Here is a 15731-nt window from a genome sequence, read left to right on the forward strand (position 1 = left end):
CCTGATCGCATCTGTGTGCAGAATAATGGCTTGTTGGAGCTTGAACAGGAGCTGTTCTGTAGTGACTTGGCTGATGGAGCTGCTGCTCTCTCACCCCCCCCCCCAACCTGTCTTTTGCTTCCCTGGCTTCCACAAGGCATTTGTACCCAAAAAGCAGCAAATGCTCAGCTTTTCTTCACAGGCTTGCAGTCGCTCTTCCCCATATTTGATGTCTCACCAGTATCTAGGGCTGAACAAGGGAAACTGCTCAGTTTTCAAGTCCTTTTCTGACGTATCTTGTCACTAAACGGCGTCTTTCCCTCAACCACAGCTGTGTTGGGTGGTAGATGCCGTGGCGGTTCCTGACGCTGTACGTTACCTGGCTGATGAGAGGGTGTCGGTCCCAGAGACCTGCACCAGTTCCAGAGCGATGGGGCAGTTACAGCCCTCTCGCTGCCCGCAACTTGCAGAAGAGGGTTTTTGGAAAGCTCAAATCCTTTCCAGTAGTAAAAGATGACAGAAAGTAATTACAATAAGGTGACATTTTTATTATTTATACAATAAAGAGACCTTTTTCATGTTATTCAAAACACTTTTTTTTAAATACTGAAAAAGTTGGGTACACCAAAGCCGAAAAATGGCTCTGCTATACACTGCACAGCATTGTTTTAGTCCCTGTATTTGTTTTATGTACAGAAGCATCTGCAAAATGCATTCTAAACACAATATGCACCTTACGGATAAGTGTCATACATGAAATAAAACCGGAAGGATACAACCTGCGTGTGCAAATGAACTAACCATATAATTGATTGCACTGAATCAATAGATTTAAAATATAGTTTCGAAGTACCTTTTTGCACATAAAATGAAGCAGCTTTCAAGTTCAGTAAGTCTTTATACTGCAAAAAACATTAAGTACATTCACAATCTATGTTAATAAAGTAGTAAATAGTTCTTCAGTCAGCTTTATTTACATTAATACTGTAACTAAACTGAAAAGTACAGTTAGTCATTTGTAATATAGCAATCTTTTAACACATACAAAAATGACCATTTTTCTGTATATAATTTAAGCTCAAAATCACAATTATCTCAAAATATTAATTACAATACAGCCATCTCCATCATAATTAAACATGTCTTTTATAAAATGGTAAAATTTTTAATAAAGTAAGCTGTTGGTTCTGAACTGGATACAGTACTCACAAGTAGAAAACTGAACCAATGAGCGCGTTGGTTCTGCCCGGGGGCTGGGGCAAAGCCACGCGTGCCAGCAAAGAGACAGAGAAGGCCCCAGTTGACGGCGATGAAGCCTCTTGTGCTGCAGGGCTGTGGCTGGGTTGGTGGTGCTGCAGAAAACGCCTTACAAGGGCCGTGGAAAGTCGTATGCAATGCAGTGATGTCATTCACTTCCAGAATATTTGCTGGAATCGTCCAGGAGGAGGATTGGCAAAAGGCTTTTTTTTTTTTTTTTTTTTTTTAGGAGAGGCTATTGAAATGCCACGATTCGCTAATATTGTCTTTTGACATTCGCTTTCCATGCTGGTTGCCGTTGGCCGCCCTGCACGCCCTCCGCGGGGCAGAGCGTGGGCGGCCCTGCCTGGCCTCTGGGTGCCACTGCCGCGCCGCACACGTGGCTTGATGCCCGCCATCACACATACCCGAACCACAGGTGTTAAAAAAAAAAACAACCCAAACCATCAATTAATTCATATCCTATCCGAACTACTGGCCTGAAAGTTGTATCGTTACGTTGTATTCCACTCACACTGGCAAGACTGACAAGTGAACTAAATCCTTAGGTCTGATTTGCCTGAAAATGACGTGGTACGTCTTTGTGCGCCTGCTTGAAGTGAAATGTTTTGAAGGCAGACGACTGGGGGAAGAGCGCTGAGGCAGGATGGGGAGTTGGTACACGCTAGCCCATGGGTAGGGAGCTCAGACTTCAGATAAAATCTTATTCTCATTTGGAAATTCTAAATGTAAAATCCCACCAGTTAGTTAAAAATCCTGCTAAGGTAGGGGGTGACTCCGCAGCCCACGGCTGAGGCTCACCCCCACCTCTGCCCGGTTATGAATCTGGGGAGACGGATACTCGTGTCCAACCCTACTTGTCCTTCAAAGGGCTCGCCTGGCTGTGCGGGAGGGGGGTAGCGCTACGGCGCCACGCAGCACCCCACCTGCTCGTGAGCGTAGCTTCCGTGGAGGAGCCTGGGCAGCACGGACCCCGAGCGCTAACCCCGCTCCCTGCGCGCCCCGGGCACAAACACCCGGTACCCGGCCAACCCGGCACCGCCCCCGGCTTGCCTCCTGAGACCAGGTCCCGCGCCTGAGCAGGTTGAAATGTACGGTTTTTCACTTCATGCTGTCTTTGCATTTACTGTTGCATATATCTCCATCAGATATATACATATATACATGCGTAGCTATAAATAAGCATTTTTTTTGATTGCATAAGGTCATTAAATGCTATATTACAAGCCAGGGAGGTTTAACCAAGGACATCTTTACATTCAAAGTGCTTACTAGCAACAGCGAACCAATCTCCTGAACATTTCATGCTGTAATTTTTAGGTTTTTGGCTCATGAAGATTAGTGGTGTTCTATAACGTTAGTAATTTCACGTTTCAGGTGTTCCTATAAGAGCTAAAAATACAGCTGTTACAGCAATGTTTCCAAGGTCTTTCCATTCCTGTTCAGAAAAGGCCACCCTGGAAAAGCCTCGGCAGTCCTTCAGGCTGAGGGTTCCCAGTGAACCCCTGGAAGTTGTTACAGTTGCTGTCCCGCGGACACACTGCACTCAGCGTTCGGAACTTACCCCTCGGCTCGGCTCCCGGCTGTCCCTCACACCCTCAGCTCTGTCCTGCCCAGGCACCGCGCCGAGACAGCGGCCAGGCACGGCCGCCCTGGCTGGCACACCTTGTCCCCCTCCGGAGCTACCCTAGCGCCACGGAACAGAGGTGCAGACGTGGACGTGTTAAAAAAGATATCTTGGAAAACATCAAACCAGAGTTGAAGATGTTCAATAATCGCTATTATGAACAGCTGGTTACTAAATATCATAGTTTATCAACACCCAGATTTAAACTGCAAGCTGTGAATGGGATAACGGGTAAATTATCAAGCCTAGAGAGTCCTGCAGGCCTCCTGGTCTCAACGTTTTTCTCAAAATAAGAAAAGCATTTTGGAAGCAGCTGTTTTCCTCTTTTTTTTTTTTTTCTTCTTTTTTTCTGTATTTCCCTTTCTTTTTTCCCCTTAAGAGCTGCCTTGTAACATGACTGCAGAAAAGCAAACGAGTTCCTGCTGGTCTGGCCGCTGGGTTTTCGGCACACCTCGTACTCGGCAGCAGAGGCCCCGCAGTCGGTTCCGGGGTACGAGCGTAGCACAGGAATTGGAGCTCTGGCACCAACCACTGAGCTCCTTAAAACTTGTTGCTAAATGAGGAAAAGGGAATTACATCACAGGCCTTCTTTTTTTAACCTAACCCTTCCCTGAGGATCGTTAGTGAAGTGTTTATTGCGTGGGAAAAAAAAACACACGTAAAAAGGCCGGACTGCGGCTCCCAGCTAACAGCCCTGTTGCCGGGGGCACGCGTGCTGCAGCACCACAGCGGAAGCCTGGCCGAGCTTCCCCAGGGTACTCCTCACACAGGCAGTACCAAAATGCCCCTTAGGAGCTTCCGAAAGATACCGAGCGTGAGCGCCTAGCGCCTGCACAGTCAGTGTGGGAGAACAGCCGCTGCGTTCGGGAGTGCTGAATGGCCTGGAGAAAGGAAACCGCCTGCGCTCTGAGACTGTGTGGGCTGGATCAAAATTCATTCACACCCATGAAAGTGAACCCACGCGTGGGATTCACCTCAGGGTGAGCTGCCACCTGCCTCCAGCACTCGCCATCTAATCGTACTGAGTTAAAAAAAAAAAAATCCTAATTACGTTCAACACACGCACGTAACCTGGTACCCGACCGGCAAACCGGGTTGTGCGTGAGAGGTTACAGGAGACCTTCCAGGAAAGACAAAAGGCGCAAGTTATTTTGAAGCACTGAAGGAAAAATCCCAAGTAGTCCCATTAATTTTAATTGCTCATGGTACTAGAGCTAGTTAAAAAATCATTTTAGCCAATCTGAACAAAAATAACACCAAAAAGAAAATATTTGGCATTTTTTGGGCAGTGGGGATTGATGTTAAAGTTCCGCTACTGTATGTTTCAGCTGGGAGTCCAAACTCTCCCTCTAAGCCCCCTTCTAGGGTCGGCAGGAGTTTTGGCTAAGCTAAGGAGTTAAATGTGAAATTCTACTGCACTAACACAGCCCCGACTGATTATGCCACTGCGCTTTAGATCTAATAAACTCAGCATGCAGAAAAACACCCGAGCACAAAATACGGTATTAACAAGCACTAAAGCTCACTTGTTTTTTTCAGTTTACCAATTTTTACCTTTAAGTTGTTATCTTGGTTCCAGGCCCTAAGGCAGAGCCCTCCTCATCCTTCCTATATCTGCAACTCCCTACCACATTTTTAGTGCTACGTACATAAGATGTATATTTAATGCTGCCCAGGCCCCAGGAGTCTGTCTTGTCATTCTGCTTGCGGGGGCGCGGATGGGCGCACTGGGCTCTGCACGATGGCATCAGACAGCGTTACAGCATGATTCAAAGCTGCTGTAGTCATTTACTCCATGTTCCTGCCCGAAGCAGAGTCACGGGACGGGTTGCTGAGCCGGGGAGCTGTGCTGTCACGACATGCCCGTGGGGTGTGTAACACCAGACGCGCTGGTACTGGCTGCGCCGCCGCCTGGGTGCGCGTGCGGTCCCATTCAGGAGAGTGATTTTCTGCATGAAAAGCCAAAGGCAGCTCCACAGAGGAATTTCGGTGCATAAATGCCCATTCAACATAATTAACTGAAAGCTACGTAGGTGTCTACAATTTTCTGAACATGATGTTGAATAAACCCTTATCTCTCTTTTGAAATGGCAATGAGGATATAAGAATGGAAATTTTGGCCTCTGGAATGCCATGGAACGTTAGAAAAATTCTGGATGGGCTCTGCCAGAGCCTGGGTGATTTGTTGGCATGTTACGAAATTACACCCCTGTGATGGAAAACTGAAAGCTGAAAAAATTGAGCAAATCGCAATCCAAAACCAAATCGTGTGAATGCAGCAAGCTTTTTCAGCTTGTGGTATCAAGATGATTTTCATTTACTGGAAAGTATTAACTGTTTTAATTTATGTTCTGAATATCATAAAATCATTTATTCAAATCGTAAACTTTAGGATTAGCCCCAGCTACGACTCACTGTGGCGTCTGGAGGTGTGTGGCCACTCTGGTGGTGCAGAAGCTCTTCCGGTAGGAGCGCTTGCACGGATAAAGTAAAATTAATGTGATATGGGAACCTGCTCAGTTGGCCTGGCATTCATGTTTCATAAATATTTATACTAATAAACTTAATTGTTCCTGTTGATTGAGGACAAAAAGGGAGATGCCAACAACCAGAGCATGGGACTCACAGGCAAATGGAGAGGTGTCACTTTCCAAACGATTGCTAAAGCAATCCCTTAGTGCGGCCAAGCCCAGGGCTGCAGCTCCGCTCTGACCCAGCACGTGGGCTGCAGTGCCACAGCCCAGCCAGACTCTACTTCTCAGCAGTTGCTATGCAGTTTAAAAAAAAAAACAAACAAAAAAAAACCCAAAGGAAAAAAATCCAAACAGTTAAAAAGCTGGTGCTTCATAATACTATTAGAGGAGAGTTCCTACTGTACTAATTTGTCATTCAATTTTTATGTACGGGGTACTTTCTCTCTCTCCTTTCCTACGTGCGCAGGTGGTCTCCATAACACCACCCTCTCCCAGCAGGCGAACCCAAGCGATTGCTAGGCATTTTGTAACCTCAGCAGATTCCTCTCCCATGAATTCGTCTGGTTTTCCTGGAGCCTGGCGTAAGCCCCCTGCGCACGAAACCTCCTGTGCAGGAACCGCCTCCGAGTACGGGTGGTTTCAGTGACGGCAGGGACACATCGGCCAACAGGAATGCTGACAGCACCTGTCGTAGCTCAGCCCTTCTGCCTACTCTACACAAGACTGCAGCAGAACTCCACAAAGTATATTTATACCTCTGTGGGAGAAACATGAGGTCCACACAGCAGACAGGGCTTTATACGTGACAGCAGTGTCGTCTTTTGACGTTTAGCTTAATTTGAAGTATGATTACCTCGGTCAGTGTGCACTTGATGAGAACAGAAGAAAGGTTTAAGACTTTCTAGAGGCTCTTGCAAGCAGAAAAGTAAGATGTTCCTGGCGGTGCCCATGTGCTATAGCTACGCTCCTCTGACCTGGGTTTTTCAGGGTGTTGCTAATCCAGCTGGAAAAGGTGCGGGTGAGCCTGGCTCTCCCACAGCACGTCCCGGCTCTCCCCGCAGTCTATTGCCATCGGTGTCACTCCGGTCAATGGAAACTGGATCCCATGAAAAAATCTCATGGGAGGTTTTCTTACGTTTTCCCGTCTTGCTGTCAGTTATGGACATGACGGACACTTGAACTGCTGAACCAAAGGCAGTTTTGCAAAGTTCTGTGCTGTCAGTGTTCTCTGTTGGGAACAGCACCAGGACCTTTACCTTAACGGTTTTCAAAGTGCATACTTCCATGGGAAAGCTTTTCCAAAGCTCGCTCATCACCATTTGCTGCTCCCCCTGTGATGCATCATATCTTAGATTAAACCTGCTCCCATTAATTATAAAGAGACTATTACTCAAATAAAGGATTATATAAAGGTTAAAGCCTCACTGATAGCAAATGTAGTGAGCAGGGGCTAGCACAACCTGGACCAGAGTGAAAATGCAGAACAATGTAAGGCTGGAGAAATGGGGAATGCAAGTAAAGGGCCTATAATTTTAAATTAAAAAGTTAAATAATAAAATTAGCAGCAACAGAAGCAGCTTTACTGCCACCCATCACGACCTCCTTCCAGTGATGAGGCACACCTGTCTAAACTCACTGTTCGTCCATTTGGTGTGTTCACATGGAATCAACTGAATGTGTCAAACAAAAGGAAGTTAACCAATTTTTATGTAGGTTGCTTGTACCTAGGTCCCAGAGTTGACAGTACAATTTATTAAGTATCTCACCCTGTATAGTGACATTTTTACTAATTAATATGGAGCCAGCTATACACACTGCATATGTACAGGTATTTTCATAAGGCATATAATATCTTTGCATTGAAAATAAATGAACATTATTAAATTTAATTTAATATATACTTTCTTCGAGGTGTTTATGAAAATATTTTTTTCTCTATATTTTTGTATGTGACATGATAGAAATATTTCATGGGAAGTACAGGTTAATATATTTTATCTTTATAAAGGCATATACAACTTTGAGGCAGTGTTTCTGATGGACAGCAGAATTCCTAAAGAATTTGTATGTGCTTCTGTGTTTTGAAATCATATGAAATTGACCTTAAGAAGTAACTTGATTAAAAAAACGCACCAATGCACAGCCAGAGGCTGACAATTAAAACTAATACATAGCCACATGAACCATATATTTATATAGTTAATATATTTTTTTCGAGATGATTGGTACTAACATATAGTATTATACATTTGGCACTACTGTTTGCCATTGGTCCAGCAATTGGCAAAAAATTTGTTTCCTATGTATAAATCTGTCTGAACATTAGATCTGGCTAGACATATTTACTATTTATAAAAAAATATTTAGACAGTAAGCTCACGTTGAATAACTAGGTCTACTGTATTCTGGAAACTCTTCAGTAGTAATACAGCTTTCTCATGTTCCATATGTACAAAACTATGTCCATTTGCCTGTAACACAAAAACAAGAAGAGAAGAAATCAAATGATATTCTATTCAGTGTCTTCATTTTAAGGGTGCAAAGGGATATATGAAAATTAAAAACACAGCTAAGATAAATAGCAATCATATAATGATTTCCCGCAAAGAGGAGTTTGCCTGTACCACTGACAGAACACATTTCCCTCTTCCTGCGTTGCACAGGTACTGCACACCCCTGGTGACTCCATGATATTCCACGTATTTTCTTAAGAAACAATATCTCTGGGCTGTAAAAGTTTCAAATGCTGTGAAGCCCAAAGAAAGTTAATGCTGTCAGAAAGCATTGCTGACTACAAAGGAGGCTCTGGCTCAGATCAGATGCAGACATATTGCATATACAAAATGGAAAAAATTACTGAATAAACTGTTCTCCTTTAGTGCTAATTAAATCTTTCTATAACTCGTCTGCTACAGCACTACTTAAAATAGTCAAATTTTAAACATAACTACCAACAGTTTCTGGAGTGTGATCAATAAGCCGAAGTAGAAGATCCACCATTCTACAGAATAAAGCCAGCCCATGAAGGTGATCAGGCACCAAACAAAGACAGCGCTTGCTGCAGACACCGCACGTTTAGCCATCCATGAGAGCCTCAAGACTACCCCCTAGGTGCCAGGTAAGGCCTCAGACTCCCGTGGCCCTAATTCCAGGCTTGTAGAGAGCTGGGTAAATGCTCAGCTGGTTCAAAGCTCCCCCTTCCCTCCCCAAAGTCACCAGTGGAAACCTCCACTGTCCTTTGCCCGGGGAGCCCATTGCTGAAGGCACAGCAGGACCACGTCTGGGAACACGCGCGTGTGCAGCTGGGCCCAGCCCATGCAGCGCTTACGGAGGCTGCCGGGGCCAAGAAGGGGATCAAGAGACAGGCTATAGGGCTGTCCATGGCAGAATCTGGTCTTTCTAGCTTATAGCAATTCTATAAACACACTGCATTTTAACAAAATATATATGTATTTTAACTAACATTTTACAATAGGTTAGCAAAGCCTTCATGCTTCGGTTAATAACCCACCACTGCTGCAAAGTTACAGCCCCATAGAACAACTACCAGACATCTGGTGCACATATCCAGACCATCATACATTGATACCTTCTCGGCCACAACAAATCCATACTACGCCACATGATGTATGGAAGACAGACTTCAAGAGCCGCCCCTTGCCAGCAGTCAGCACGGCTGAGGTATTGGACAAGCCACACGAAGTGGCTGCCAGAGCCCCCCAGGGTGCTCACATCTCCCCCGCTCACCCGTGCCCACTGCTGGTCGTCTCCTCGCAGAAGTTAAGATCCTCTCCCTGGACCAGGCACTTGCTGAAAGGATGCCCCATGCCCTCTTGCTGTATTAAAGGATGGCCAGCCCAAAATTATAAATAAAAATGCTGCGCACAAATCTCTACAGGAAGCCTGTGAGTGCGGTGGTGCTTTCTTGGCACTTAAGGTTTCTGTTCAAAGGTATCAGCCGCTGTGAGCTCTAGTGCGGACAACTGCACAGGAACGGCAATGGGCAGGCACAGAGCATGGAGAAAAGGCAGCATCCAAGCAAGAGCGAAAAGTAGCTCACTTTTGCTCAGCTTAATACAGTAAAATATATTTTTACTGAGAAACAAGAATACAAATATCAGGCAGGAAAAGTTTTAAAGACATTGTCTTATGTGCCAAAATTAGGCAGCCATTTGGCATTCAGTTTGAGGTCAGCTCGGACTCTGATGTAATTCAGAGGGAAACTGAAGGAGTTCCAGTTCATTCACCACACAGCTCACTGGGACCTGTATTGTTAATTTGGGGAGAAAAAAATAAAAGGACCTGGAAATAAACCGAAGAGCAGGCCAGCTCTGCCTACTCCCCCTCTCATTTTCAAGCTGTGCAGTGAGGGGACAGGAAAACGTGCAGGTTCAGCTCTAGCTAGCAGAGAAACCTCTTTGCTGCAAGAAGTTTCTCAGTGGAAGAGGGCTGTAGGAGATACTCATCCAAAAATACCTAAGCAGGCCACACCCAGAGGGATTTGTTATTTAACATATAAATAAATGATAACTGGAATCTACTACTTTCATTCCTGGTGTGGTCTCACATTCCCCACAAAATACGCTATGAAGATTGAGTTATTATTTAGTTCTAGTCATTAGACAGAAAGCATGGTTTTTAGCTGAATCATGGAGCCACTAAAACGAGACTTCTTAGAACTGAAGGGCAGACTTTAACATATGGTGGCAAAATTGCACGACATGGCTGCTATTGCTGCTCTCTCCTTGCTGACAGACTTAGCAGCCGTACAACTCTGTTCCTCCTTAAAAGTCGCCTACTAAAACTGTGGCTAATTTTATAACAGAAGAATCATTCTTACTTATCAAATAAATAACTTAAGAGCTTATGACACAGAAAGGAAAGATACAACAATTTTGCTCCTCCCAGGATCCCAGCAGGGCCATAGGCTTCTGGACTTGTCAGGACCAGAATTTGTTCACTGCAGAAGACACACACACCCTTCTATCAAAAACAGGCAACGGGCAAAACCGTGTTTAAGAATGACAGTTTCTCAGTGAGTTGGGTAACTCCACCCAGGGAATGTCAAGCCTTTTAAAGCTTGCCTCCCTCTTTTACCAAAACTGCTTGGGGAGACGCATAAATGTGTGACAGAAACATGACTGCTTCTCCTGAAAACATCCTGCTAAGCAATTTCTTCTATGTAAATACTTTAAAAATTTCCCCTTGGAGTCTTGGTCTTCCTGCGTATCATCTTGAGTAAACTGAATTCACTGCATGGGGGCATAAAAGGTGCACGGACATTGAGGTGCTCCAGTAATGGTGACCCTGGGGTTACCTGACGTGATAAAATATAAAGGCATCAGCCAGTTACACTGCGGGAGAAAGCATCAGACAGACACGACAGGAGGGAGAGTCTGTAGCATGGATGATTTAGATGACACTAAGAGCAGACCATAGGGCAGACAGCATGAGGACAGAGTGGGCTAACACTGAGGAAACACAGGAATATGGTTCCTCCCTCAGAGACCCCGCAGCAACTGCTGTCATAACCAGGGCATCTGTGGAAGCCGAGTGGCACAGACAGCTACCGATGCCAAGGAAGAGAGACTATGGGTGAAGAGGAACCTCCTTCTGCGTAGTAACTGGTATAACAATGCCCTAGTCTCTGGCAGGGGATTGTCTCATAAGACAAACACAAACAGAGGTGCTAGTAATAGTGGAAAATAGGGGTGGAGGTGAAGTGATGCTAGTAAGTATCAATGATTTAAAGTTCTCATTGCCTAGGGACTTGGATACTTTTAGCTAAAGGCATTGTTTATATTTGAGAAGTAAAATATCCTTCACCATAGTTATGGATTTTTTTAATGTTAATTCCTTCATGAGATTAATGACCGCCCTTTTACTTGCCACAATATAAATCAACACCTGGTGATAGGTATTATGCATGGGTAGAAGTAATTACAAATAAAAGGAAAATGTTATTGCCAGAGAATTTGAAATGATATATGTACTGATAGTGACAAATGAGAAACACTGCTCCGACTGATCCACAATCCTACGAGAATGAGAGTGCAAAGTCAAACAAACTTCATCAGTGTAAGTGACGAATAAATTAGGAGAGTGAAATTTGCTATGTAAAAAAAAAAAATGCAGCAGTACCTTAAATGTGACTATAGAAATATAGGTAAATGCTCCTATTTTAGGACCACATGCTGAAGTATGAGAAATGCCAGCTCCTGCTGGTCTGTGCCCCTCAGGAGAAATGATTTGACATAACAATAGCTGTAAAATAAACGCAGGTCAAAAGTGTACATCTTTGATGAAGACATGCTGGGTCCACACACGCAACAGACCTGTCCCTGCAGAAAATAACACAGCCCTCGCACGACTCCGTGCGGACTACTCTCACGGCGTAGGCCCACTGCTTGTCCCCGCAGGCAATCTTATCCCCTTATTTTGATGTTACTTTTTAATATATTTTACCTATTTTTGTTTCTGTTACTAAGCTCAGCTTTCAGCACAGCACCTTGATTATTCTAAGTATCTCTAGTTAATTTTGTACTTCATTTAGCTTCACTATTTTATTTCACTGTTTTTTTAACATACTAGCAATTAAACATGGGTTGCCTGTTGTAGACTTCAGAGCTGATAACCACTGCAGTGTCCATGCTGGGTAGTAGGAGGGGCAGGGGGGGGCGTGAAGTGAGAGAGGGAGGCAGGAGGAGGGAGGCTACCGAAGATGTTTGAAACATCCTTGGTTTGCTGACTTTCATCATATAACTGATTAAAACACAGTTAACCTCTTACCCTTGATCAGTGTGAATGGCTTTAAAAACTAAGTGTTTCAGACAACTATAATGACCCTCTTCCTTTTGTCAAAAGTAATATTATTTGCTGCCAGTGGTAACACATTTTTCCAGGCTTAACAAAAAAAGAAACAACCTTGCAGGACATGGTAGAAAACCCTTTTCTACACGGACAGCTGTTATTTTCTGTGGATGAGGCATTGTTGAAAGGTATGTTCAGGAATAGCCTGTCTTTCTAGGTAAAAAGTTCACTGGAATCAGAAAATACTTGTTACAGAAACAAAAAAAGAAAACAAAAAGCTGAGATTTCTCTGTAAATTATGCAAATGCTTCCACGATCCAGTAGCGGCTCTGGTAGTGGCTGTTTTTCATGTGAGTGCATTCAAAAACGCTGAGGCAGTGAAAGAGAGGCAAAAATATTGCCAGATACAATTCTGTCAAAAAAATGTGCACATAAGCTGAAAAGGTGAAAATTACAAGCGTGTCTTGCTTTGTCCTGCACTTATGCTGTGAAACTGCTTGTAAAGCTCGTATCTCCCTGCATCTTCTTGTGCTGTTAGTGTGGGAAAGCTGGATATGATGTAAGGATTATTTTTACTGCAGAGTTTAAATTGTGTCACCTGGATCATTCATGTGACAGACTGTAAGCATTAACCTTTTCCCGCAGTGCCATGCCCTCCCAGAAGGCTGTTGCTGGCATCCTTAGTCAGTATCCCTGGGGAGGGAGCAGAAACTGCCAGGCAAAATGGACAGCCCAGCTCCTTGCTGTGCTGTGGTCCCTCTGCTCCCAGTGTGTTCCCTGGGTTTAATTCAGCTCCTCACTGGCAGCAGGGGAGGTGTTGGACAGCACACCCCAGGGCCTCTTTTTCACATCCTCAGTTTGTTTTCAAAGGGCTTTATTCCTTCCTTCTGAGACCAATTTTCAAAAGAACTGCAAGTAACACTCTGTCCTAAATCAATATTAAAGTACCATAATAACAACACTAGCAGTTAACTTGTACTGAAAACAGTATCACTGTACTTCTAAGATGCAAAGACTCCGTTCAGTTACAAAGCAGTTAAATCCATCCATACCTGGAGGATCTTATCGCCAGGCTGGAGCAGGCTGGATGCTGGTCCGTCAGGCTGAACCCTAGTAACAAAGATACCCTATAAGTCAGAAGTAACAGAGGTTAGGATGCTATCACCAAGAACTAGTTCCCAAAATACAGGTGTCTCCCTAACTGGTGTCTCGGGGCTTTGTATACTCTGGCAATAGTCTAAACACTAAACTCTTTTTTAAATCTGTTTGTAATCAAACAGTAGTATGGGTTTGTAGTAGCTCTCCATGACCTTCAGCTAGTTATCGCCTGATACAAATATAATTTTGAGTCATCTGAGACTAAGGTGCCACGTCACAAAATAATTTCCAATTTGAATAGGGCAAGGGTGACAGGGTTATCAGGATGATAATTAAAATGCAGCAAGCATTAATTTATTAATGTGTACCATAATCTATACAGTAATCTTTGTTTACTTCCTCTATGATAAAAAAAATTGAAAACTATTTCTAAAAAGCAGTCTTGATACTCAGCCCTTGAGATGTTCAGTACAATGGTCTGTAGGACTGTCACTTAATCCAGTGTCTGACGAGTGAATGACTTTGAAAGGGGAAAAAATTTTAAATAATAAAGGATATTTTTAGGTCTGTTTTCAGAATTTCAATAAAATACAGTAATGAAACCCAAAATCAAAGACTGAGTAGCTAGATGATGAACACATTTGAAATATTTCCCGTACAGCTCATGCCGTCCTGTCCTGTGCCATCAGTCTCACTTTCCCTGCTGCGCTTACCCTGCTGCTGAGGGGTTAATACCTTTAAGCAGACTCTAGAACTGAGCAAAGGCTAAATTTTAGCCATTTACATTGCTCCCAGAGACAGCAGAGAAATTCCCTGTTTGGTATCATCATGCAAATCATGGGCATCCTTGAGGGATTTTATAGCCTTCTGGAGCAAGGCACTGTCCAGTATTTCTGTTAACCTTATAAAAACCTGACCTCCTCAAGGGCAGAGCGATGTGCTGCTTATATTTCATCCACATGCCATTAACTTGCGACACAAGCCTGCCGTTCAAAATGACTGATTGTTTCTGTGCTTTCTACTGATTTTCCTGTCTTCTCCTCTCACCACAGTACCACCAGTGTGTCAGGACAAGGGAATATCACTCTGCTGAAGAGTGCTCACTACCATCCCCACTGATTTAATCTTACAGACAGAATAGTACCATATGTGTGACTTAAAACCATCACAAATAACTGGCATGTACGATGAGGGACAATATCACCCTCTTACCACTTCTGTGATATTTAAAACCTGATAAATCTGATTTAACAGTGTGGGAAACAATTTTTCAGAGTAACAACACATAAAAAAACTTTTTGAACTATTAATTCCTTCAATATAACCACGCTATCGCTCCCTTAGTACAGAATTTTGTATTTCTGTTATTGATAAAATCAAGTCCATCTACAGCTGTTACTGCACTGCACATATTACTGGTGCAGGCACATTCATAGTGGGATGTAGACTCTTTAATAATATCAGGCAAGTGATAGACACTGGAAGTATAGCTTAATTCTAACATCATACATTAAACTGTGGAAAAAAAGACCATGACGGTATAAAGTGTAATTCCAGTGTGCAGTCTCAAAGAAGGACACCAAAAATGAGCATGATTTAAGGGGTAGTCATTAAAATGCCTGATGGTTATGTACATTAAATGGAACTATTCTTGAAGCTCAAAAGAGGGATTATCAACGAGAAAACTAAAAGGAATCGTGATTGTGTTAAACTGACATTTCCAAGCATATTTTACAAAGGAAGGCTAACTGGAAATGTAACTCAGAGTGGTGGTGAAATTATTTTTGAGAACAGATGAAAAGATAGTTTTAATTTAAACATTTGCCATATATTATGGAAGTTATGACTGCCTCTTAAAACTGAATCCAGTATTATCAAACAATATAAACTATAAGAATATGTTTAACATACAGGTGCCCACAGTACTTATTTTTCAACAAACTCCAGTCAGTTTTACATCACAGAACAGATGAATTCAGAGGTCCAAGAGTCCATTTCCTAATCCTAACGCCCTGTGTAGCTGATAATCACCCGATGTTGTATTTTCCCTAGGCTTCCTTTTACTGTAAAGAGATTTACCAACCTCTTAAATGTGTAATTCCCAGAATCAATACTAAGTCTCCCTGACCATCATGTACCATAATGGTGTAATTTTTAAATAGCATTACAGAATAGAAATTGCTTGCCATGGTGCTTGTAAGAAACCACTGATCTCCAGACCAGTTTGCAGGCCAGACCGATTTTATTTGATACAGCTGCTATGAACTCTGGCATTTCAGCTACCTAGTAATGCTATTACTGGCTTAGTATTCTCTCTAATGACTTCAGTGAAAGTTTACTCAGGGCCTATATTGACTCTTAAAAGAAAAGATTCTCCAGAAAACAGTCTTAAAAACTTTCTTATAGATGGAATACAAGGCAGACACCCATGTGATTTCTGTTCTGATTCTCTCTTCTTCAACAACCAGAAAAAAAAGTGAACAACA

The 15731-nt window shown here is 43.2% G+C and overlaps 1 protein-coding gene across 3 annotated transcripts in view; it reads right to left on the reverse strand.

Annotated features, from left to right (window-relative positions):
- Positions 1–506: 506 nt before the first annotated feature.
- LRRC7 (leucine rich repeat containing 7) overlaps positions 507–15731 on the reverse strand; it is a 180890-nt gene continuing 165665 nt past the window's right edge. For 2 of the 3 annotated variants that reach the window (XM_064454837.1, XM_064454840.1), the window contains 2 exons: positions 13200–13274; positions 507–7808 (listed from right to left, as the gene is read on the reverse strand). In XM_064454837.1, the coding sequence (XP_064310907.1) occupies positions 7701–7808; positions 13200–13274 (183 nt within the window). In that variant the 3' untranslated portion in view covers positions 507–7700. The remainder of the gene's footprint in view (positions 7809–13199; positions 13275–15731) is intronic. The other variant, XM_064454838.1, reaches the window with a different exon arrangement.

Source organism: Phalacrocorax carbo, chromosome 6, assembly GCF_963921805.1.
Source record: "Phalacrocorax carbo chromosome 6, bPhaCar2.1, whole genome shotgun sequence".
NCBI lineage: Eukaryota > Metazoa > Chordata > Aves > Suliformes > Phalacrocoracidae > Phalacrocorax > Phalacrocorax carbo.